The sequence below is a fragment of the Schistocerca piceifrons genome, chromosome 9 (genome assembly GCF_021461385.2).
Source record: "Schistocerca piceifrons isolate TAMUIC-IGC-003096 chromosome 9, iqSchPice1.1, whole genome shotgun sequence".
NCBI lineage: Eukaryota > Metazoa > Arthropoda > Insecta > Orthoptera > Acrididae > Schistocerca > Schistocerca piceifrons.
The window spans coordinates 174,425,010-174,451,891 of record NC_060146.1 but is presented as its reverse complement, the minus strand read 5'-3'; the positions used below and the strand labels follow the sequence as shown (position 1 = coordinate 174,451,891).

The 26,882-nt window shown below is 43.8% G+C and overlaps 2 protein-coding genes and 2 pseudogenes across 2 annotated transcripts in view; 1 reads left to right on the top strand and 3 right to left on the bottom strand.

Annotated features, from left to right (window-relative positions):
* The window catches only part of LOC124716823 (serine protease ami-like), a 51,123-nt gene extending 41,258 nt beyond the window's left edge, over window positions 1-9,865 (bottom strand). Inside the window, exon 1 of the mRNA XM_047243376.1 lies at window positions 9,559-9,865. Within this exon, the coding sequence (XP_047099332.1) occupies window positions 9,559-9,865 (307 nt within the window). The remainder of the gene's footprint in view (window positions 1-9,558) is intronic.
* A 3,380-nt stretch (window positions 9,866-13,245) lies between these two features.
* LOC124717427 lies at window positions 13,246-13,363 on the bottom strand (annotated as a pseudogene).
* A 5,528-nt stretch (window positions 13,364-18,891) lies between these two features.
* Window positions 18,892-26,882, top strand: part of LOC124716822 (trypsin 3A1-like) — a 62,173-nt gene continuing 54,182 nt past the window's right edge. Inside the window, exon 1 of the mRNA XM_047243375.1 lies at window positions 18,892-19,198. Coding sequence (XP_047099331.1) covers window positions 18,892-19,198 — 307 coding nt within the window. The remainder of the gene's footprint in view (window positions 19,199-26,882) is intronic.
* LOC124717655 lies at window positions 24,431-24,548 on the bottom strand (annotated as a pseudogene).

Sequence of the window (26,882 nt, the reverse complement as noted above, 5' to 3'; positions counted from 1 at the left end):
CGCCAATATCTACATCTACAACTACACAGATACTCCGCAAGCGAAAGTACGGTGCGTCATGGATGGTACCCCGTACGGCTACTAGTCATTTCCTTTCCTGTTCCATTCACACATAAAGCGTGGGGAAAACGACTTCCTATATGCTTCCGTATGTGTCCTAATTTCTCGTATCTTATCATCGTGCTCCTTACATGCAATGTATGCTGACGGCAGTAGAATCGTTCTGCAGTCAGCTTCGAATGCCGGTGCTCTAAGTTTTCTCAACAGTGTTTCTCGAAAATAACGTTGCTTTCCCTCCAGGGATTCCCATTAGAGTTCCCGAAGCAACTCCGTAACGCTTACATGTCTGTCGAACCTACCGGCAACAAATCTAGCAGTCCGCCTTTGAACTGCTTGGATGTCTTCCTTCTGTTGGACCTGGTACGGATCCCAAAAACTCGTGCAGTACTCGAGTATACGTCGCACCAACGCCCTATATGCAGTCGTATCCTATACAGGTGAACCACTCTTTCCTAAAATTCTCCCAATAAACTGCAGTCGACCACTCACGTTCCTTGCCACAGTACTCGCATGCTCGTTCCATTTCATATCGCTCTGCAACGTTACGCCCAGATATTTAAACGACTTGATTGTGTCATGTAGGACACTATCAACGCTGTATCAGAACATTACAGGTTTGATCTTCCTAGACATCCGCATTAACTTACATTTTTACACTCTTAGGACTAGCTGCCATTCCTCACACCAACTGGAAATTTTGTCTAAGTCGTCTTGTATCCTCCTGCAGTCACTCAACTTCACACCTTACCCTACACCACAGCATCATCAACAAACAACAGCAGATTGCTGTCCACCATCTCCATCAAGTCATTTGTATATATATGGTGGTCCATTGATCGTGACCGGGCCAAATGTCTCGCGAAATAAGCATCAAACGAAAAAACCTGCAAAGAAGGCCGAAACTTGTCTAGCTTGAAGGGGGAAACCAGATGGCGCTATGGTTCGTCCGCTAGATGGCGCTGCCATAGGTCAAACGGATATCAACTGTGAAGAACCCAGTGGAGATAAACCGTTAGTATATCAAACGGTGGAAGAGTGTGTCAGCACTACCAACAGAGATGTCCAGTTGCGCAGTGAGGTGGTCGAGTGAGAGTGTCCTCACGTTCCAGCATTGTAGAAGTCACAGCTGCCTGCAGCCAGCCAGCACGTGGGAAATCAGATTTGTGCGACATTCTTGCGATGATGATAGATGCCTCCTTCGATGACACACTCACTGCTATGTCTCTGTAGACATTCTGCAAGCACCTGTAAATATCAGTGAGGCTCTGGATTTCCGAAGAAAGAAACTGAGTGTCAGCTCTCTCCTTCGAAAGCACCTCTGTTACAGACGCCACTTAGAAGGCTACATATAGCACCGCAGGAATTTCACGAAATTCCACAGGCGCTGAAGCAGGAATATTCCATAACGTCCTAAAGGAAATTCCGCATGTGTTCACCAGAAACTGGCTGAGAAAAAAATGTTTTGCGTTACTTATTGAATGCCTCACATACTAAGCTATGGCCAAGCGAGGTGGCGCAGTGGTTAGCACACTGGACTCGCATTCGGGAGGACGATGGTTCAATCCCGTCTCCAGCCAATCTGATTTAAGTTTTCCATGATTTCCCTAAATCGTTTCAGGCAAATGCCGGGATGGTTCCTTTGAAAGAGCACGTCCGATTTCCTTCCCAATCCTTCCCTAACCCAAGCTTGTGCTCCATCTCTAATGACCTCGTTGTCGATGGGACGTTAAACACTAACCACCACCACCACCACTAAGCTATCACCATTATTCTATACCTTTGTAACGAATTTGAATGTGTGAATTACACTACTGGCCATTAAAATTGCTGCACCAAGAAGAAATGCAGATGGTAACGGGTATTGATTGGACAAATTTTCACGCAATTTGGGTGCATAGATCCTGAGAAATCACTACCCAGAACAACCACCTCTGGCCATAATAGCGGCGTTGATGCGCCTGGGCAGTGAGTCAAACACAGCTTGGATGGCGCGTACAGGTACAGCTGCCAATGCAGCATCAACACAATACCACAGTTCTTCAAGAGTAGTGACTGGCGTATTGTGACAAGCCAGTTGTTTAGCCACCATTGACCAGACGTTTTCAGTTGGTGAGAGATCTGGAGAATGTGCTGGCCAGGGGAGAAGTCGAACATTTTCTTTCTCCAGAAAGACCCACAAAGGACCTGCAACATGCGGTCGTGCATTATCCTGCTGAAATGTAGGATTTTGCAGGGATCAAATGAAGGGTAGAGCCACGGGTCGTAACACATCTGAAATGTAATGCCCACTGTTTAAAGTGCCGTCAATGCGAACAAGAGGTGACCAAGATGTAGATCAATGGCACCCCATACCATCACGGCGGTTGATACGCCAGTATGGCGATGACAAATACACGCTTCCAACGTGCGTTCACCGCGATGTCACCAAACACGGATGCGACCATCGTGATGCTGTAAATAGAACCTGGATTCATCCGAAAAAATCACGTTTTGCCATTCGTGCACCCAGGTTCGTCGTTGAGTACACCATCGCAGGCGCTCCTGTCTGTGGTGCAACGTCAAGGGTAATGCAGCCACGGTCTCCGAGCTGATAGTCCATGCTGCTGCAAACGTCGTCGAACTGTTCGTGCAGATGGTTGTTGTCTTGTAAACGTCTCCATCTGTTGACTCAGGGATCGAGACGTGGCTGAACGATCCGTTACAGCCATGCGGATAAGATGCCTGTCATCTCGACTGCTAGTGATTCGAGGCCGTTGGAATCCAGCACGGCGTTCCGTATTACCCTCCTGAACCCACCGATTCTATATTCTGCTAATAGTCATTGGACCTCGACCAACGCGAGCGGCAATGTCGCGATACGATAAACCGCAATCGCGATAGGCTACAATCCGACCTTTATCAAAGTCGGAAACGTGATGGTACGCATTTCTCCTCCTTACACGAGGCATCACAATAACGTTTCACCAGGCAACGCCAGTCAACTGCTGCTTGTGTATGAGAAATCGGTTGGAAACTTTCTTCATGTCAGCACGTTGTAGGTGTCGCCACCGGCGCCAACCTTGTGTGAATGCTCTGAAAAGCTAATCATTTGCATATCACATCGCTTAAATTTCGTGTCTGTAGCACGTCATCTTCGTGGTGTAGCAATTTTAATGGCCAGTAGTGTAATTGTACTTCAAAACTATCTTTATTTCATTTTGCGTAGTATAAAAATCCTATTCAAAATGGTCACCTGCAGCAGCTAGTTATTGTTTTGGATGCTATGGCGTCAAGATGCCTTTAAAATATGTTCAGAAGTTTGTAATGCAATTGAGGGGGATAAGAATAATATGCTGACCTATTTTCACAGCAGGAAAGCAACATAATGTTCCACGTAACAAACAGAAAATGGTGATTAAAGGAAAAAATAAAGGTGTGGTAGTTGGTGAAAAAATCCTGAGAAGGTTAAGGAGGGTGAAATAAAGAACAAGAGCAAGAAACCCTTAATTATATTTCTGAGATGGAACAACGATTTTGTGAATTTTCTGGGAATAACCTAAGAAGGTTAATATTCCAGTTGCTAGAGTGAAACAAAAGACCTCATCGTTTTCAACCTAATAACCTACATGCAGCGGCGGCTGTTGTGTAAGAGCACAAGAACACCTTTCGGAGATATAAGTTATTTTTGTTTGAATGCTGTTAAATGTAAAGTAGATGCAGTAATCTGAAATGCACGGCACTAAATCCACCACGCTATGCCACGTTGCTACTCCTCTAGGTTCCGTGAAACTTGACAACAGCGTCATGAGCGCACCTTCAGTTGTGCACAGTTTAAGGAACTTTTACAACTGGTGTGATGTGATTGCTTTACAGGCCAAATGAATAAGATTTAATAAACAATGTGCACAGTTCACGATGTGCACAGCTAGCCCTTACCACTCAACTACAAGTTTGGGTGAATGTCACCAGGTGGCAGCACACTGCAAGAGAATTTTGTCCTTTTTTTCTGTATTGTTATTTTTATACCTTTACAATAAAGGCAGGCCGCCAGCAGTCTATGTATGCTGCTCTTCGCCCACAGTGAACACATACAGGAAACAGAAAGGCTGAAAAACAAACAAACATGGTGGACAAAAACGGGAGACAGGCATAGTAAAATAAACGAAGCTGTTGACGGGCGCACTGTTTAATAAAAAAACGTTCACCACTAAACACAACGGGGAAGAACGAGTTTACACACGTGAACGGAGGAGCACAAATGTAGAGACACTGAAGCACTGACGCGAAGACACACACGAGCACTGGCAACGGTCTCTGGCGCACAAAGATGCACTGTTCACACACAAAGCCAGGGACCTGTCAAAGGAAAGAGGTGCGGTTCGGAACGAGAGGGGGAGGGTGTTGATGCCTGTGGGAGTGGTGAAAGGAGGGGGAGGGGAGAGGGTAGGGGGGTTGTGGAAGCCCAGGAGGAGAGGAGGGAGGGAGGAAGGGAGGGAGGAAAGAGAGAAGGGAGAGAGGGTGCCCTGGAGGAACAACACAGGTGGAGGAAGGGGAGGCTCTGAGCAGTATGGGACTCAATATCTTAGGTCATAAGTCCCCTAGAACTTAGAACTACTTAAACCTAACTAACCTAAGGACATCACACACACCCATGCCCGAGGCAGGATTCGAACCTGCGACCGTAGCAGTCCCGTGGTTCCAGACTGCAGTGCCAGAACCGCACGGCCACTGCGGCCGGCGAGGAAGGGGAGGATCACAGTTGGTAGGAAGGGTAGATGGAGGGGATGAAGGCATCATCAGGGAGGGGGAGTTGGCGGGAGCCACCTTGGGCAAGGGTATGGAGAGTGGAGAGATGGAGCGTGGGTGGGATGTGGGAGTACAGGTGCAGCAGTGGATGGGGGTGAGAAAGGATAGGAAAGACAAGCGGGTGAGGGGGATCAAGTTTGCAGGAGGTGTAAAGGATGAATTTTGTTGTGGGTTGGCAGGAGAGCCAACACCAGGTTACAAGAGGAAGCCGATAGGCACGCGTTTTAGCTTACGCAGGCTGGCGTGAGGTCTGGAACAAGACAAGGAAATTAGAATTTAGAAAAACGGACGTAGCTGGTGGAATACTTAACTTTAATCCATTAATGGTGAACGTCGCTATTGACGTTACATGATTCACAGTATCAATAGTAACTGGTACTGGCGCCTTGCTAGGTCGTAGCAAATGATGGAGCTGAAGGCTATGCTAACTATTGTCTCGGCAAATGAGAGCGTATTTTGTCAGTGAACCATCGCTAGCAAAGTCGGCTGTACAACTGGGGCGAGTGCTATGAAGTCTCTCTAGACCTGCCGTGTGGCGGCGCTCGGTCTGCAATCACTGATAGTGGCGACACGCGGGTCCGACGTATACTAACGGACCCCGGCCGATTTAAAGGCTACCACCCAGCAAGTGTGGTGTCTGGTGGTGACACCACAAATTTTATCCCTGTTCACTTCGCATATATCCTGCTAGGCGGTAGCACACTCCGCAGTTACGCCAATGCACTCACTATATAGTAAAATTAGATCTGGCATCAATACATGTTATAGTTATACTGACAGAAAAACGTTTTATGTGTGATTAGGAATGAAATATACTAAACTAAGTTTTGGATTTTATGATAAAGTAATCAATGTGAGGCGCCGGAAACCATAAATTGCCTCATCGTCAGTTGTCAGACTGTGGCATTTATTTATGCTTCTTATATCTGTTGATCTTACGGTGGGTCAGGTTTTTCTGTGCTGTAGGCCCATGTTATATAAATTAACATTCATGAAAAGCACTCTCACTGGTTTCTTTGATGTTCAGTTACACGATGGCGTGCTTTTGGCCCCTATAGTTCTCAACGCTTCATTTCGGTTCCAGTCAAGTGATCATTTTCGTAGACAGAAGTACATGAATTTAATTATTTTCGTAAAGTGCAGTTTGTGTTTGGAGTTGGTTGTTTAGTGTCAACATGAACTCTGTTGAATCTGTTTTAAGTGTTAACAGAAAAGAAAATTGCTAGGAAGAGGTAGCCACAAAGGAATTAGGGCCTCTCAGACCAGATCTATTGGCTGAGAAAGTGCTCAAATCAAATAAGCGTGACCTCTAGCGAACAAATAAGTATATAATAAGCGTAAGTTGTTGTTGTGTGTGTGTGCAACATAAGAACGTCTGATTTTCAGCCTGCAAGTTCATTCATTACCTAATAAATGTGTTAGGAATCTTGTACATTTGTCCAAAAAAATAAAAAGCACGAAAACTTCCACTTGCACAAAAATGCGATATGAAGAGTAACGGAAGCTTACACGTTGTTTCGTCATTAGTGCCCTAGAACTTAGAACTAGTTAAACCTAACTAACCTAAGGACATCACACACATCCATGCTGGAGGCAGGATTCGAACCTGCGACCGTAGCGGTCTCACCGTTCCAGACTGCAGCGCCTAGAACCGCACGGCCACTTCGGCCAGCATCCATAAAAAATTCTTTCTTTTTTCAGACAAGTTATGCGTATTATTATTATTATAACGATTCTCCCCTTTAGGAGAGTGATTGAACTTGAATTCATAATTTCATCTCCGGACTTTTTTCTTCTTTGAGGGTTGAATAACACTTAGGCGGTTTTTTGTTCTACTGATTTTTATTTGTATGAACTAGTTTTCGGCTTATTAGGCAATCTTCAGATAGCTACTGGCTATTGTTTACAAGGAGCTCGTGTTCTTACGAACCAAACATTCTGGACCAAGATACAACGCACTTACATACGATCTTTAGCTGTGGTATTGTCTTTGGAATTGTCAAACGGGTCTTTTGACTTTTTGTTCTGTAAAACTGTTCTTTAACATAAAGAATCACATTTTATGGTTTGTCAGTACCATGTATGGCAACAATTAGAATTATTTATGTGGTGTGCGTACTGTAAGACCTTCGGTACACACACCATCAGATTATTTGACTTGTCGCTCTAACGAAGTAGGCGAGTGTCAGCAATATGTCTCGTGGTCTTATCGTGGCGTGTTTATCTTCTGCCGTTAGGTCAGACGATAGAAATGCCACTTGCACGCTTAGAGTAGCAGACTGACGGTGACCAACTTTAAACAGAACTTGATTAATTTTTACAAACATTTATTAAAATAATAACAAGCATAAAAATAACTTAACATGCCGACCGGTGTGGCCGTGCGGTTCTAAGCGCTTCAGTTTGGAACCGCGTGACCGCTACGGTCGCAGGTTCGAATCCTGCCTCGGGCATGGATGTGTGTGATGTCCTTAGGTTAGTTAGGTTTAAGTAGTTCTAAGTTCTAGGTGACAGATGACCACAGAAGTTAAGTCGCATAGTGCTCAGAGCCATTTGAACCATTTGATTTGAACTTAACTTGGTTCTGGATGCTATTTACAATTGACAATCTGAAGTTCCTTTGGTCTTGGTACGTTAATGTTATTCTCACATATCTCTGATACTTGACAAAGTGTCTGTACATTGATCTTCATGGCTATGTACAGGAAGATGATAATCTTATTAGGCGCAGACTGAAACTTGACTACAGACTAATGCAGACTGACTGATCAGAGGTCTGTACACTCGTTATAATACCTCGCGCATTCAGGTATCACTGCGCGAGTGTGATCCGCGAGGAGGAAAGGTTCTACTTTAGCAGCAATCTCATTTTACTTAGAAGAAGTCATAATTTGCAGTTTATGCACTAGTTAATTGCAACTATAAGATCTCGTATGGTTCATCACACAAAAGAGTAGAAAGTGTCCTGTTTTACGCCCTATAATGACAATAACAGATTGTTGGGAACCACGAATTGATTACGACTTCAATTGTAAGTTTTTATGAAGCTTTAGTAATCTAGGATTAATTTAAAATCAATCCTTTGCCACTGATTACTGAATACAAAAGATATTGCAGCATTCAATTATTATTGATTTCTCCATCTTAGGACTACTGTAATTAATTAAAGAGAATTTTACACCAGATGTTGTAGTAATGTTTGCTTATTTCAAAAAGGTCTTTGATTTCGTTGATGTAAAAACTATGAGCCCACATAAAGTAGTTGGAGAATATTTTGTAAAGTCTAAATTGGTAAGTGTAATTCGTGAAATACCTACAGACACAGCACGTAATGTGAAATTTATGAAAGAAATATCTCAGCCCTTCGAAATGAATGGAGATGATGGGCTATTCCCAATTTTCTTAAAAGTGTTCTAGTAAAAAAAAAAGGTGTAAATTTGTAATGGAAAATGTATGAATATAAGATTTGACGAATAAGATTGGGAAAAGTAACAAAAATACTGGAATAAACTGTCTCACTTTTGCAGATGACTTCGCTGTACTTTCTGAAAATGTGAGATCTGCTGTAACACAACTTAATCTCTTGGAAGAAATAGCCAGTAGGACTGGCTTTAGAATTATTGTAGAGAGAAATAAATATCTTACGCACATTAAAAATCCACAGAAAAACGTTTGACAGTAGATATTGTACAAATTGTATGGGTTAAAACATTTAAATATCTTGGTGAAATAATCTAAGAAAACGATTTGGAGAAATCTGTATAGAGGAAAGGATATATAAAATGGGAAGAGCAAACGCTATAACATAACACTTTTACAAAAAGAAATGCCTATCTAAAAAAAAGAAAAAAACAGAAATAATGCTTTACAACACAGTAGAGAAACTAGAATGTCTGTGTATACAAGAGTATGTCTATCATGGAACTATAATTTAGGTAAATGAGACATACAAGAAGAGCGAATTATGAGGAAGCTGTTACGCCCACGAGAAACAGTGTAAGGTTAGAAATTGTGTAGTAATGATGAAATTTATCGAAACAGAAAATGCATCATAATTAGTAATAAGGAAAAGGAGACTGGTACTTTTTGGGTATTTATACTGGATGAAAGACAGTAGATCAATCAAAACGAGCTTCAGATATCTCTGGAACAAGAAGTCAACAAATGTTTGGTTCCATGAAGGGGAAAGGTATTAAGGGAAAAAATTGTTTAAAAGCTGAAGAAACAGTTGACAGAGATGTGTTTAGGGAAAAAGTATTGTATGCACATGGATTCCAAGAGAAGACAGTAGAAAAAAAACTGGACTGGAATGTTGAGAACACAAGAAGAAAAACAGTAGTGAAAAGGCTAAAGAGTAATGGAAGAAAAGGGGAAAAAATAAAGAAATAAACTTGGCACATGGTCATTAATTGGCGCATTCAAGATGAAAATATTATTACTGTTACTATTACTATTATTATTAAGGAACTGAATTTGGCACATGATGATTAACTAGTCCATTAAAGAAAAATATGAGTACTAATAATAATAATGAGAGAAATTGGAGCTCCCAGAGAAAGATTTGCCATTCAATTTTGCCACTTTACATTCGCAAGTGGAACGGTAGAGAGAGAGAGACAGGGGCGGGGAGTGTTTTAAATTTGTTTTATGAATCCTCTGCCAAGAATGTAAGTGTGAATTATGTAGTAGTCATGCAGATGCAGGCGAGCTCACCGTCCCAGTCGCCTGAGCCCTTGCAGTGCCGCGCCGTCAGGACCCAACCAGGCGCCACCAGACTTCCGGAGCAGTCTTCATACCCCTGCTTGTCTTTGGTGATGAGGTACACGGCGAAAGGATACAGCCCCACGTGTGTCTGGAATCCTCCGAATATCCGGTTTGTGGTGAACTCCTCGCGTTTCCGTTCGCGTCGCATTCCTTCCAAGGCCGCCTTCCCCTCCTGAATCTCCTCCGGCGTGTTGTAGCCACAGCTCACGAGCGCGACGACAGCGCTCCATATGGTCAGTCGCCACACTAGCAACATGACCCGTCGATACACAAACAATTCAACCACGAAAATCAATTTTTCCTTCCGCCAAACAATGAGAAAACAGGAGTAGCCACCTCAGTGTACGGCGGTTTTCAACTGCGAGGAGCGTTGTTCTAAATTTTCATCGTCCATTCAGCACGTCAAAGCGGCGGTAATTATGAAAACATAACTGAACAATATTTAGCTCCTTCTGCAGATATTCAGCTGTTCTGTGGTCTCAGCTGTAAACTACGTATTATCTCTGGCGCGCTCATATCGTGGGGACATCTATGGAGTCAAATATAGAGTAGATCTACATCTACATCTACATTTGCATGACTACTCTGCGATCACACTGAAGTGCCTGGCAGAGCACTCATTGAATTACCTTCAAGCTATTTGTCTACCGTTCCACTCACAAACAGGGAGAGGGAGAAGCAAATCGCTAAAGTTTTCTGTGCCAGCTCTGATTCATCCAATTTCATTCTGAAGATCATTTCTCCCTGTTTATGTGGGCGCCAGCAAAATATCTTCGCATTCAGAGGAGGAAGCTGATGATTGAAATTTCGTGAGAACGTCCTATCGCAATGAAAAACGCCTTTGTTTAAATCACAGCCACCCCATTTCGCGTATCATTCCTGTGACACTTTCACCGCTATTTCGCTATTGTACAAAACGAGTTGTCCTTCTTTTGAACTTTTTTGGTGTCTTCCGTTAATTCTATCTTATATGGATCCTACACTGCTCAGCAGTACTGGAGAAGAGGGCGGAAAAGCGTAAGGAGGCGGTTGAACTGTTGCACTTTTAAGTGTTCTGCCAATAAATCCCTGTCTTTGGTTGGCGCATATCTTATTTTCTACATCTAAATCTACGTATACATGATTACTTTGCAATTCAGAGTTAAGTGTCTGTCAGAGGGTTTATCGAAACGCCTTTAAGCTGCTACCACACCGTTCCACTCACGAAAAGAGCGCGGGAAAAGCAAAGACTTACATCTTTCCGCGCGAGTTCTGATTTCTCTTGTTTATTTTGATGATCATTTCTCCCTGTGCAAGTGGGCATCAACAAAATATTTTCAAACTCTGAAGAAGATGCTGGTGACTGAAATTTCATGAAAAGTTGCTGCTACACCGTAAAACGCCTTTGTTTTAATGACTGACACTGTAATTCGTATATCATACCCGTGGCAACCTCGCCATTGTTTCGCGATAATACAAAACGAGCTACCTTCTTCGAAATTCTTTGATGTCCTCCATCAAACCTATCTGATGCGGATCCCACACCGCTCAACAATACGAGGTGCATTCAAGTTCTAAGGCCTCCGATTTTTTTTCTAATTAACTACTCACCCGAAATCGATGAAACTCGCGTTACTTCTCGACGTAATCGCCCTGCAGACGTACACATTTTTCACAAAGCTGACGCCATGATTCCATGGCAGCGGCGAAGGCTTCTTTAGGAGTCTGTTTTGACCACTGGAAAATCGCTGAGGCAATAGCAGCACGGCTGGTGAATGCGCGGCCACGGAGAGTGTCTTTCATTGTTGGAAAAAGCCAAAAGTCACTAGGAGCCAGGTCAGGTGAGTAGGGAGCATGAGGAATCACTTCAGAGTTGTTATCACGAAGAAACTGTTGCGTAACGTTAGCTCGATGTGCGGGTGCGTTGTCTTGGTGAAACAGCACACGCGCAACCCTTCCCGGGCGTTTTTGTTGCAGTGCAGGAAGGAATTTGTTCTTCAAAACATTTTCGTAGGATGCACCTGTTACCGTAGTGCCCTTTGGAACGCAATGGGTAAGGATTACGCCCTCGCTGTCCCAGAACATGGACACCATCATTTTTTCAGCACTGGCGGTTACCCGAAATTTTTTTGGTGGCAGTGAATCTGTGTGCTTCCATTGAGCTGACTGGCGCTTTGTTTCTTGATTGAAAAATGGCATCCACGTCTCATCCATTGTCACAACCGACGAAAAGAAAGTCCCATTCGTGCTGTCGTTGCGCGTCAACATTGCTTGGCAACATGCCACACGGGCAGCCATGTGGTCGTCCGTCAGCATTCGTGGCACCCACCTGGATGACACTTTTCGCATTTTCAGGTCGTCGTGCAGGATTGTGTGCACAGAACCCAACTCTGGAGGCGATCTGTTCAACAGTCATTCGACGATCCCCCAAAACAATTCTCTCCACTTTCTCGATCATGTCGTCAGACCGGCTTGTGCGAGCCCGAGGTTGTTTCGGTTTGTTGTCACACGATATTCTGCCTTCATTAAACTGTCGCACCCATGAACGCACTTTCGACACATCCATAACTCCATCACCACATGTCTCCTTCAACTGTCGATGAATTTCAATTGGTTTCACACCACGCAAATTCAGAAAACGAATGATTGCACGCTGTTCAAGTAAGGAAAACGTCGCCATTTTAAGTATTTAAAACAGTTCCATCTGCTGTACGGTGCTGCCATCTCTGGGACGTATTGACAATGAACGCGGCCTCATTTTAAAACAATGCGCATGTTTCTATCTCTTTCCAGTCCGGAGAAAAAAAAATCGGAGGCCTTAGAACTTGAATGCACCTCGTACTCCAGAGGAGGACGGACAAGTGTAGTGTAGGTTGTCTCTTCAGTAGATCTGTTCCATTTTCTGAGTGTCCTGCCAATAAATCGCAGTCTTTGGTTCGCCTTATCCACAACATTATCTAAGTGACCATTCCAGTTTAAGTTATTCTTAATGGTAATCCATAAGCTTTTCGACGTATTCACAGACTTTAGATTTGTGCGATTTACGGTGCAACCGAAATTTAGCGGATTCATTTTAGTAGGACTACTCATACGGATGACTTCACACTTTTCATTATTTAGAATCAATTGCCACGTTGCACACTATATCGAAATCTTGTCTAAATCATTTTAAATTGGTTTTGATCGTCTGATGACTTTACAAGACGGTAAATGAGAGCATCATCTGCAAACAGTATCACGTAACCCGACGTGGGTCGCTATATTCTTTAGGACCTCACGATTGCTTCTTCACGTATTAGCAAGGAACATTCAGAAGAGGGCATGCACTACTTCATAACTTCAGAAAGCGTAGAAGACAGATGAGCATTACAACCAATTACCAGAAGAAATACCTACCTCGGCTTATACCTTTGTTAATAGTGGAGTAGACTCAGTAATGAACTAAAAACTAAACCAAACTCCTCCCGAACAGGCCATGAAGGCCCAACCTTACCGACCGGCCGCCGTGTCATCCTCAGCCCATAGGCGTCACTGGATGCGGATATGGAGAGGGATGTGTTCAGCACACCGCTCTCCCAGCCGTATGTCAGTCTCCGAGCCTGGAGCCGCTACTTCTCAATCCTCAGTTTGCCTCACAAGGGCTGAGTGCACCCTGCTTGCCAACAGCGCTCGGCAGACCGGATGGTCACCCATCCAAATGCTAGCCCAGCCCGACAGCGCTTAACTTCGGTGATCTGACGGGAACCAGTGTTACCACTGCGGCAAGGCCGTTGGCATCAGTAATGAAGACTGATAAGAAAAAACATTATGACTATTTCCACCACGACGTTGGATGCCGCCTGGTAGCGTTGCGGGCATGTGACACAGTAACAAAAGTATGTAAGCGTAGCAGAAACGGACGGGGGATCACCCAAGTCAAGATATGGGCTGTAAATGGGGAAATGCACTGAGATAAGCGACTTTGACAAATGCCAGATTATTATTACGAAAAGTCTGTGAGCGAGTATCTCGAAAACGGCGAAGATAGTCGAATGTTCACGTGCTACTGTCGCGAGAATCTACGGGAAGAAGTAGAAGAACTGTGAAACTACAACTAGACACTAAATACACTCATACTCATAAATTGAGGATAATGCTGATACATGGTGAAACAATGCTCTGGTGGGCGGTTTGCAGGTTTAAATCACGTCGAGGTATGACCCTGCGGTGCATTTGACTTGCGGTCGTCGCACGGTGGCGCTTGCAGCAGCCCACATACTCAGAGGCGTGTAGGTGGATGTCAGAGTGTGGTGCAGCGAGTAAGTGTGCAGATGTTTTCAGACGTGCTAATGGTGACTGTGTGTTGAAAATGGCTCAAAGAACACATATTGATGACGTTATGAGGGGTAGAATACTAGTGGGCGACTGGAGGCTGGTCAAACACAGCAGGTCGTAGCGCAGGCTCTCCGTGTGCCACAAAGTGTGATCTCAAGATTATGGCAACGATTCCAGCAGGCAGGAAACGTGTCCAGGCGCTACAGTACGGGACGTCCACAGACTACAACACCACAAGAAGACCGATATCTCACCATCAGTACCCGCAGACGGCCACGGAGTACTGCAGGTAGCCTTGATCGGGACCTTACCACAGCCACTGGAACAGTTGTCTCCAGACGCGCAGTGTACAGACCACTGAACAGACATGGTTTATTCGCCTGGAGACCTGCAAGGTGCATTCCACTGACCCCTGATCACAGGAGAGCCTGTAAAGCCTGGTGTCAAGGGCACAGTATATGGTCATTGGAACAATAGTCCCAGGTTATGTTCACAGACGAGTCCAGGAATAGTTTGAACAGGGACCTTTATGGAGGTCGTGGTTTGATGGTGTGGGATGGGGTTATGATTGGTGCACATACCCCCCTGCATGTCTTTGACAGAGGAACTGTAACAGGCCAGGTGTATCGCGACGTCATTTTGGACCAGTATGTCCACCTTTTCATGGGCACAAAGGGTCCAACCTTCACCTGATGGATGATAACGGACGGCCCCACCGAGCTGCCATCGTGGAAGAGTACCTTGAAACAGAAGATATCAGGCGAATGGAGTGGCCTGCCTGTTCTCCAGACCTAAGCCCCATCGAACACATCTGGGATGCTCTCGGTCGACGTATCGCTGCACGCCTTTAAACCCCTACGACACTTCAGGAGCTCCGACAGGCACTGATGCAAGAATGGGAGGCTATACCCCAGCAGCTGCTCGACCACCTGATCCAGGGGATGCCAACCCCGTTGTGCGGCCTGTGTACGTGTGCATGGTGATCATATCCCATATTCATGTCGGGGTACATGCGCAGGAAACAGTGGCATTTTGTAGCACATGTGTTTCGGGACTGTTTTCTCAACTTATCACCAATACCCTGGACTTACAGACCGTGCCGTGTGTATTCCCGATGTGCCTGTGTGCTATTTGTGCCAGTTTTGTGTAGTGCCACGTTGTGTGGCACCACATTCTGCAATTATCCTTAATTTATGAGTATGAGTGTAGATGATACGTGAATGTATCGCTTTTTACCTCCAATTCGCAGTCGGTGCGTATGAAATCAGCTGTTTCTCACTGCTTATGAACTCTTAATGGACTGATGAAAGCGGCTTTCGATGTACGTCTCAAGTTACAAGGCTTACAGCTAATATTCATACTCGGACGATATTTTCTTTTTTATGGCAAGCTTTTATGATTCAATCACTACAGACCTAAGAGAACTGCTCGGGTGTCTCCCAAATCGGTTACGTAGATCTGGTCCTATAACACTCTCTTGAGGGACCCCAGATATTACTGCTGTCTTACTCGATGACTTTTCACCAGTTACTACGACCTGTGACCTTTCTGACAGAGAATCACGAATCCAGTGACACAACTGAGACGATACTCCGTAGGCACGCAATTTGGTTAGCAGTCACTTGTGAGGTAATGGTGTCAAAAGCTTTCCAAAGCACTTGTTGGCAACACTTCGCCAGTCTCCTGATGCTGGAAACGGTGAAAAAAAATTTAAAAATATATTTTTTACAAGTTATACCTAACTTAATCAATTTATTGTTTTTATTATATTCTGATAAGGTTGCTACAGTAGAGGAGGCAGCAAATGTAAGCAAGACAATATCAAACAATCAAGATATATCAGAAAAAAAATAAAATTAATACCAAACCGAAGAGGAAAACTGTTGCAACAAATAACTTAATCATGCAAAAAGCTATAAGCGAAGAAGAGGATCAATACGGCAAATACGTTGCAGCCGAAATGACACGTCTCTCTTCAGAATATTCACGTAAAAAAATGAAAATTAAATTTCTGCATCTCTTACCCGAGATAAATGAGTAGGATGAACTACTATCAAAACCCGCTTTTCATAACTACAGCAGTCGTAACTCGGTGGCTTCGGGAAACGGTGTTTTGAATCGTCAAGCAATTCTGAACATTATATAAACCTACTAGCACCGAAAACCTTGGCATCTTATACAGTGACAAACTGAAAGTACTTTTCCACCCATTTAATACCAATTACCTAAATGTAATCATTTAGCAATGCAGACGTTTCACGAAAATATACTGTTTCATGATTTAGTATTAGTACCTACTTACCTTACGCTAAAAATCGCAAAGTTACAACAAGTCGTTCTCCTACGCTAATAACTTTTCTGAATTTGGTTTCTGTTTTGAAGTGCACCAATTTTACAAACAAGCTTTTAGGAATCAGCTGGTTTTATGCTTAAGAAATCCGAAAGCTGTACTGTATCCTCAATGAGGAATTCGGACATTAACTGACTGTAGGAACCCAAGTCTGCTCGTCTCAAAGCCCACTCGGACCCACACAGAATGCTTTTTCTTCTTGTCTGACGTCTTTGGATTAGTTATGCACGCCTCGATTTTGCGCTTCGATACTTTCAACATGGCAAGCAGATGTACGACACAGGGCACATCAGTATTTTCTTTTGTGACGAATAATTCCAAGTAACTACAAATATTTTAAATAGTAATGCTTCTTCTTTACTACGAACTTGTTTCTGCTATAGCGCCATTCTCAAGTAAACATAGAGGTACACATCTTGTCAATACAACTGTCAAAAGCACTTCACGAAAATATTCTATACAAGCAAAACCTTATGTGCTTATAACGATGTAACAACAAATAGACAGCCCACAGTTTATCCTCTGATGCAATTTGGGCATCTATTGCAACTAGATGTTTACTTGTGAAAGGCGCTACACCCGATAAAATCTTGTGGTAAAGAAGAAGCATTACTAATTAAACAATTGCAGCTTAGCTGGAATTATTAATAATAAAATGTCATATTGTGGCCATACTTTATACTTAGTGCCTGGCCGAAAGCAACATCTGTATTTATCAAGCAGTAAATATTATATGTAAACGCATCTAAACGCCTAACATTTATTACGAATTATAGCATTTCGGAAGCTGACAGATACATATCCGTGATACAAGTTTCTAGTGATATCTCTCAGTCCGTAAACAGTCAAAGCTGTTTTTTGTCCTACACTTGAGAAATATTTCCAGAGAAAAGTGTCAGGTGTTAGCACATCTTAACACATAACAACCGCTACACACCTGTTTATTGTTGTTATAACTGTGACAGCAGCGCTCCAAGCGGACATTGTTAAAAACGACATCCGATGAATGAGTGTAGTATCGATTATCGTCACTACGTTTAAATGCGACACATCTTCCGTAAGACGAAAACCGAATTTCGGAAACAGTGTTTACATGTTAAGGTCTGAAGCAGATTTGCTAGCCCAGTAAAATATGGCGCCTGGAAAACAGCTGTTACGATATCTGATTTACTCAGCACAATTAGACGGGGAGTAAACGGCTTCGGTCTAATATTTCTACTTATCCTTCGCTGTACAAAGAGCCACATCGGCAATGTTAGCCGAAAATTTTTAAAAACAAGACAAAACCTGTTAGCCCAAGGTCGTTTCAAAACCGGTTACGTTTACAAGGGAGCTAAAATTGAATTCCATACGTGTTTTACGGTAATTTCCAAGAACGTTTGCCTATCGAAGTCGCTGCTGGGTCCAAACGATACGTATCGAACGTGCGATCGGAAGTCGATCCTGCGACCCAGGTGGCGGGCATTGTGATCAATTATTTGTGATCGTGATTTTTATCTGTTTTCCATCGCTCCCTTACTTGCTCTTAATTACATACCTCTGCGAATTATTTGTGAGTTGCTTGGGAAAAACACGATTTATGTTGTTAGTGAATGGGATGTCCGGTGTTCTTGACGTTTCTTCGGCGGATACTCTCACATGGAAGAATCTAGTTCCATGTTTATCCAGCATAGAAAATTGTTCGACTTTTTGTCCCAAATATGGAGTACTACAGGAGTAGAAAAGAAGGGACTATGTACACTGCTGTGGTGCGAAGTGTGTAAAACTTCGTAAGAGCAGTTTCGATGCTGAAATACTGTTACAGTTTCATTGCGGAAAACGAACGAGTGTCAGGAAGAATACATGGTTCGACTCTTCCATATTATCCATTCAGACCACCGTAATGACCTTTCACATGGCGACAAAAACGACGACGAGTAAGGTAAGTCGTCTCCTTTGCAATTACAAGTATTTTTGTAACGCCTTTCTTTTGTGATTCTTGTAGTGACCAGCGTAAACACACTCATCACACCCGCCATCAGAGTCACATGATCGATTTACGATCGCACGTTCGATACGTATCGTTTGGACCAGCGACTTCGATAGGCATTCTTTCTTGGAAATTACCAGTTTTACGATATGGTCGACAACAAAGTAAATAGTAACGATACGTGTGTAATGAGTACTGTTACTTTTAGTAACGAATACACACGGATACACTTTATTTCGTTACTTTCACAGCTGTATTACATTATGTTCGTTGTTTCTCGCCGAGAGAAACGTCAACTGACTTTTTCGAGATTGTGGTTGCTACTCTATGCGGAAAATCAGAGAATGTGCTGACGGCAGTAAGCAGCGATGTAATCTGATGATCGACAAACAGCTGAAGATACATAGCGTGTGATGAATACAAAATTCTGGTTCGTTGGTTGTTTTTTTTTATAGTGTTTTATTACTACGTGGCAGTTGTTCTGTCCGTGATCTTCTTCCGAGTGAGAGTTAGGTATTTAAATTTCGCGAATTGTTTTGTTTTACAGCGCTGTTTTAACGGCCGCTTGACTCACTGCGGGACGCGATGCGCAAATCACGCGTTTGTCTGAATGGTGGAAGGAATCTGGCAGAAATTTTCTCGCAAACGGAGCTGATCCCCGTCCGCTGACATGGTGCTAGTGCGTCGCCTCGCCGCTTGGTGCGCTGTCGTCGCGGTGGCACGCTGTAGCCTCAACACTCCAGAGGAGGTGAGGAAGGGCAGAGAAGCCCTGGAACTGTGGCGCCGCAAGGGACGGGACAGCGGCTGTCCTGACGACAGAATATTTGGCGGATTCGTCACTTTCGTCAGCCTGTACCCCTTTGCTGTCTTCTGGTACTCGCTTTCAAAAGATAACTTACAGACGTGTTCAGGCAGCATTGTGGCTCCTATGTGGGTTCTGACAGCGCGACACTGCATCTTGACCATGGACTGGGAAGGTAAGTTACAGCTCATTCCGCGTCTTACTCACCATATGTAGTAGTAGTAGTAGTAGTAGTAGTAGTAGCAGTAGTAGTAAGGGCGCTGTGGAGGGTCCGTATAACTTTGTGAATAACTTTTACAACATCCTGTAGTCGCTTCTCTTGACGTAGTGGGGGAGATAGAGTGGGGATCACTTGCTCGACCTTCAATTTGCAGACCTGTGTAGGAGGGAAGTGCATGAATACAATCCGCCAAACTACATTCCCCCACACTTATAACCTGTTATATCTTCAGAGCACAATTTATCCCTCAAAACGGCTACTGCATTTAAAGATAAACATTAATTTTATACTATTTGAACAATATTTTAATAATCTGCGATTTTTCTATCCCTAAATCCATGAAAACGTTAGTTCTACAGAAAAAATGAATAGGACGTTTCGTGTAGGAAATAAAGGGTGAGCCAAAAGTCCGCTAATATTTAAAAATTCGATACTTCACGGAATAATGTAGATAGACAAGTAAAATCTGACACTCGTCACTGGAATGACATGGGGTTTTATTGAAATCAGTGCACAAAATGACCAACATCTACATCTACCTGGATACTCAGCAAATCACTTTTAAGTGTCTGGCAGAGGATTCATCGAACCACCTTCACAATTCTTATTATTCCAATCTCGTATAGCGCGCGGAAAGAATGAACACCTATATGTTTCCGTACGAGCTCTGATTTCCCTTATTTTATCTTGGTGATCGTTCCCCTCTATGTAAGTCGGTGTCAACAAAATATTTCCGCTTTCGGAGGAGAACGTTGGTGATTGGAATTTCGTGAGAAGATTCTGCCGCGACGAAAAATGCCTTTCTTTTAATGATGTCCAGACCAAATCCTGTATCATTTCTGTGACACACTCTCCCATATTTCGCGATAATACAAAACGTGCTGCCTTTCTTTGAACTTTTTCGATGTACTCCGTCAGTCCTAGCTGGTAAGGACCCACACCGCGCAGAGGTATTCTAAAAGAGGACGGACAAGCGTAGTGTAGGCAGTCTCCTTAGTAGGTCTGTTACATTTTCCAAGCGTCCTGCCAATAAAACGCAGTCTTTGGTTAGCCTTCCGCACAACATTTTTAATGTGTTCCTTCCAATTTAAGCTGTTCGTTATTGTAATACCTAGGTATTTAGTTGAATTTACGGATTTTAGATTGGATTGATTTATTGTGTAACCGAAGTTTAGCTAGTTCCATTTAGCACTCATGTGAATGACCTCACACTTTTCGTTATTTAGGGTCATCTGCCGCTTTTCGCACCATTCAGACTTTTCTAAATCGTTTTGCAGTTTGTTTTTATCTTCTGATGACTTTATTAGTCGATAAACGACAGAGGCATCGGCGAACAACCGATATAGATAAGGAACAGAAAAGGGCCTATAACACTACCTTGGGGAACGCCAGAAATCACTTCTGTTTTACTCGATGACTTTCCGTCAATTACTACGAACTGTGACCTCTCTGACAGGAAATCACAAATCCAGTCACATAACTGAGACGATATTCCATAAGCACACAATTTCACTACGAGCCACTTGTGTGGCACATTGTCAAAAGCCTTCTGGAAATCCAGAAATACGGAATCGATCTGAAATTCCTTGTAAATAGCACTCAACACTTCATGTGAATAAAGAGCTAGTTGTGTTTCACAGGAATGATGTTTTCTAAACCCATGTTGATTGTGTGTCAATAGAGGTAGTTCATAATGTTGGAACACAATATATGTTCCAAAATCCTGCTGCATATCGACGTTAACGATATGGGCCTGTAATTTAGTGGATTATTCCTACTACCTTTCTTGAATATTGGTGTGACCTGTGCAACTTTCCAGTCTTTGGGTACGGATCTTTCGTCGAGCGAACGGTTGTATATGATTGTTAAGTATGGAGCTAATGCATCAGCATATTCCGGAAGGAACCTAATTGGTATACAGTCTGGACCAGAAGACTCGCTTTAATTAAGTGATTTAATTTGCTCCACTACTCCGAGGATATTTACTTCTACGTTACTCATGTTGGCAGCTGTTCTCGATTCGACATATAATACAAAGCAATAATTAACATAACATTGATTTTTAGCGACGACATTCTTCTTCATAACAAGGGTTGAACATATCGCTCGGCATTAATCAAGAATATCTGTAGTCAAAGGACAGTTTTGTGAGCAACACTGTACAGCATATCAGTAGATATGGTGCGAAATTGACGTCAGATGTTGTCTTTTAGCATACCTAACGAGGTCGGACTTTCGCAGTAGACTCGCAACTTCAGATAACCACACAACTAATAATCACACAGACTGAGATTTGGGGACATGGTAGGCCAAGCATGATAGAAGGGATGGCTTAGCTGGCGATCCTCACCAAACGATGTGTGCAGGGGATCTTGCACATGTGTAGCAACATGGGTGAAGCGCCATGCAGTATAAAAGTCATACCTTCCAATAGGTGTTTACTAGCCATGCAACGGATGATGCGATTCTGTAAGATATCGGCGTATCTCGTACACGTCACACTCAGAGTTCGAAAAGAAGCATCCCACATGTCCTCGAAGAAAAAGGGTCCGATGACGATTCATATGGTAAATTCACACACTGTGTCTTCCTCATGCAATGGGATCCAGACAACTGTTGCAGGATTTTCAGTAGCCCAAATTCTGCCGTTGTGGCTGTCGACAGGCTCTCGGAGAGTGAAATATGCTTCGTCGGTCAGCAACACATTAGACAACATAGCGTCATCTTCCCCCATTTTGTGAAGTGCCAACACTGCAAATAATCTCCGCGTCACAAAATCGATGGTTAATAGTTCATTTTAGCTCATTTTATGCACGATTCTCATGCAGAAAAACGTAAACAAGTTACCTTCAAACGCGCTCCACCCGCACCTCAGCACTCGCACACCAATGGTCATTATGAATAGTGTGTTGTTCATTACACTCCCACTTCTAGCACTGTACAAATATTTGCGACCACACCGTTTTCCCCCTAGTAGACTTTCTTTAGTCTTCGTTGACTGGGATGTATAGTAGTCCGCAGCTCGTGGTCGTGCGGTAGCGTTCTCGCTTCCCGCGCCCGGGTTCCCGGGGTCGATTCCCGGCGGGGTTAGGGATTTTCTCTGCCTCGTGATGACTGGGTGTTATGTGATGTCCTTAGGTTAGTTAGGTTTAAGTAGTTCTAAGTTCTAGGGGACTGATGACCATAGATGTTAAGTCCCATAGTGCTCAGAGCCATTTGAACCATTTTGATTTGATGTATAATACTTGGTAGGCATTGAGAATCGCTGAAACTACTTATTACAGCGTAAGACACAAATTGATTACTTTTGTTTTCGACGTGGTGAGTGAGACTGGCGATTATTGATCTGGCTGTCTTTCTTTTATAAATTTTGTTGCTGATTTTCGTATTTATTTCTTGTAATGTATGTTTCTCTGAATATGACAGGATTTCTTATGAAATTGTTTTGTATTCCAGTGTTATATTTGGACTGTGAGTTTGGAATGCCAACAAATGTCAGTGGAGGAAAACGTTGTGGTGACAGACTGACCTGCAGCATAGCCGCAGGTCTATGGAAATGTCTCAGACCTGTTAGCTACAAATAGGCCGGACCATACCTAAAGTGTTAGTATAGAACCAGGGATTAGCGATCAGTATATCATTATAGCAACTATGGTTACAAAAGTTATTAAATAAGTAAAGAAGGCTAGGAGAGATTTTCTGCTAGATAGAGCACTTGAACAGTGAACGTACATAACTTAGTTCCAGTAAGATGGACTTAGAAAGGTTGTGGTCCCAGTTTAAGCAGATTCTAAATCGTGGTCTGGAGAGTTATGTGCCTGATAAGTGGATGAAGGATGATAAAGGCCCACCACGGTTTAATAACAAACTGCGGAAGATGTTAAAGAAGCGGAGGCTGCTACACTCTCGATTCAAGAGAGAACGCTCAAATGACGGCAATCAAAGGTTAGTGCTAATGAGTGTGTCTGCGAAAGGATCTATGCGCGAAGCATACAACAGCTGCCGCCGTCATACCTCATCAAAGGATCTGGCAGAGAGTCCTAGAAAAATTTGGTCCTAGGTAAAATCGCTAAGCGGGTCCAAGGCCTCCATTCAGACCCTTTTTGACCAGTCTGGTTTGGCAGTTGAAGATAGCAAAACAGAAGTCGAAGTTTTAAATTTCACTTAAGTTTTAAATTTCACTTTCAAGGAGAATCGTACAAATATACCGTCATTTGACCTTTGGACAGACTCTCACATGGACAACATAGTAATAAGCATCCATGGCTTAGGGAAGCAACCGAAAGATTTGAAAACAAATAAATCACCATGCCTGATCAGCCATTTTAGCGTATGACGCGTTTTACATAATGGCGAAGGCCATTTCATTTTTAGTTTTGGACCTCCATTACTGTATGATGTTTTTTAGCCCTTTATCCACGTACCTGTTTTTAGCTGTCTCCAATTCTGTCCATTGGGAATGACGCATAGTCGTTTAACTCCACTCCGTGTTCCCTAGTTTTGACTTGGGCGCGTATGACCCCAGCTGTTTTTTGCGCCCTAAAGCAAAACAAAACAAACCAACCATGTCTGGATCGAACCACAATTCGATTTTTAGAGTACTCAATGGCATTAGCCCCTTACCTAGCCTGCATTTGTCGTAAATGTCTCGCGCAGCACGAAGTCCCAAGCGACTGCAAAAAAGTGCGGGTGACACCAGTACATAAGAGGGGTAGAAGAAAGGACCCTCAAAATTATAGTCTAATATACATAAATTCGATTTGCTGTAGAACCCTTCAACATATTCTCAGTTTGAATATAATGAACTTTCTTGAGAATGACAAGCTTATGTCCACGAATTAGCATAGTTTTAGAAACCTCCGCTCGTGCAAAACTCAGCTTCTCTGACGTGATATACTGCGAACTATGGATGACAGGCAACAGGCCAGGGGCATACTCGTATATCTAAATTTCCGGAAGGCGTTTCACTGGGTGTCTCATTGTAAAGCACTCCGTCGTCAGGCCACGAGTGGCCTACCGGGACCATCCGACCGTCGTGTCATCCTCAAAGAAGGATGCAGATAGGAGGGGCGTGGGGTGAGCACACCACTCTCCCAGTCGTTATGATGGTATTCTTGACCGAAGCCGCTACTACTCGGTCGAGTAGCTCCTCAATTGGCACCACGAGGCTGAGTGCACCCCGAAAAATGGCAACAGCGCATGGCGACCCGGATGGTCACCCATCCAAGTGCCGGCCACGCCCAACAGCGCTTACCTTCGGTGATCTCACGGGAACCGGTGTGTCCACTGCGGCAAGGCCGTTGCCTGTCTCATTGTAGCTTGTTAACAAAGATACGAGCGTATGGAATAAGTCTACAGATATGTGGTCGGCCGTGGACTTCTTAAGTAATAGTACCCAGTATGTTGTCCTCGACAGCGAATGTTCATCAGAGGCAAGGTTATCATCTGGAGTGCCCCAGGGAAGTGCGACACGACCGCTGTTCCCAATATACATAAATCATTTGGCGGACAAGGCGGGGAACAATCTGCGGATATTTGCTGACAATGTTGTGGTGTAGTATAAGATGTCGAAGTTGAGTGACTGTAGGAAGGTACAAGACAACTTAGACAAAATTTGTAGCTGGTATGATGAATGGCAGCTAGCGCTACATGTCGAAAATGTAAGTTAATGTGGATGCAAAATTGTTAAAGCTTTCGTGGCCACTTGTTGACAAACTGCCTATTGGCTTCTGGCTCGGATTATTCGGCCGACATTCATCCGATGATTTTACTGACGTTTCGCCAGCGGGAGTGGCTGGCATTGTCAAAGCTTCACCCTCCATTGCCGGTGGTGAACTGGAGCAGAGTTCGCGGTAGCTGACTATATGTACCTGGCGCGCCAACGTCCCAGGGCTTCTCCGCGGTTATTTCCGGTGCGGTTCTCCTCTTGCTACCTGCGACTGTACGGGAATCCAGGATCCGTTTACCTTTAGGCTTTCCTCTTTCTTCTTCAATCTGTTCGCGTGTTTTCGTGTTTTTGTATTTCTACAGCTTCTCTGAACAATCGCGTGTGATAGTGCTTCTCTACAGCGAGAACTTCCGTGTCGGCGAATTTTATTACGTGGTCTGTCTCACTCAGCGCGTGCTCTGCCACGGCCGATTTCTCCACCTGCCCCAACCTGCAATGTGGCTTATGTTCTTTGAGCCTGGTGTTGATTGATCGTCCAGTCATTCCGACATAAACTTTTCCGCATGTGATGGTATACCATATATTCCCGACATTGCAAGTGGGTCCCTTTTCCCCTTTCCCGATCTAAGACACTCTTTGATCTTCCTTGTCGGTTTGAAAATCGTCTTTACGCCGCAGTTGCGCAATATACGGCCGATTCTGTCCGTCACTCTGGGAATGTATGGCAGAAAGGCCGTACCCGACTTTCGTTTCCTGATTCCTTACTTCGCCGAGTGTTTAGCTCTGTTACACATCCAATATAATTTGTGGAGTACCCATTGCTCCTCAGAAAACTTCCCAGGTGTTGCATTTCGCGTATGAGGTGCTGCGGCTCACACATTCGTCCTACTCGCGTTACGAGCGTATTAGTCATACCTCTTTTCTGGCTCCGGTGGTGGTTTGATAGTTTGTGCAGGTATCGGTCCGTGTGTGTCGGCTTTCGGTACACGCTGTGTCCCAAGTTTTGCCATCGCCTGTGACCAGCACATCCAGAAATATCGGTTTTTGTCGTTTTCTACTTCCATGGTAAATTTTATTTTGGCTTGGAGGCTGTTCAAGTGTCTTAGGAAGTCGGATACAATATTACCATTGTCCCTCTTGATACAATCAAGTCGTTTAAAAATCTGGGCATAACTTTGCAAAGTGAGATGATCTGGAACGAGCAATTGCGAACTGTAGTAGGGAAGGCGAATGATCGGCTTCGGTTCATTGAGAGAATTTTAGGAAAGAGTGGTTCTCCTGTAAAGGAGACCGCATGTAGGACGCTGGTGCGACCTGTTCTTGAGTACTAATCGAGTGTTTGGGATCAGAACAGGTCGGACGGAAGGAAGACATCGAAGCAGTTCAGAGGCGGGCTGATAGATTTGTTATAATAATGCAGATGCTTCGGGAATTCAACTGGGAATCCCTAGAGGAAAGGCGACGTTCTTTTCGAGAAACACTTCTGTGAAAATTTAGAGAACCGCCATTTGAAGCTGACTGCCTAACGATTCTACTGCCGCCAACATACACTACTGACCATAACAATTGCTACACCACAAAGATGACGTGCTACAGACGCGAAATTTAACCGACAGGAAGAAGATGCTGTGATATGCAAATGATTAGCTTTTCAGAGCATTCACACAAGGTTGGCGCCGGTGGCGACACCTACAACGTGCTGACATGAGGAAAGTTTCCAACCGATTTCTCATCCACAAACAGCAGTTGGCAGGCGTTGCCCGGTGAAACGTTGTTGTAATGCCTCGTGTAAGGAGGAGAAATACGTACCATCATGTTTCCGACTTTGATAAAGGTCGGATTGTAGCCTATCGCGATTCCGGTTTATCTTATCGCGACATTGCTGCCCGCGTTGGTCGAGATCCAATGACTGTTAGCAGAATATGGAATCGGTGGGTTCAGGAGGGTAATACGAAACGCCGTGCTAGATCC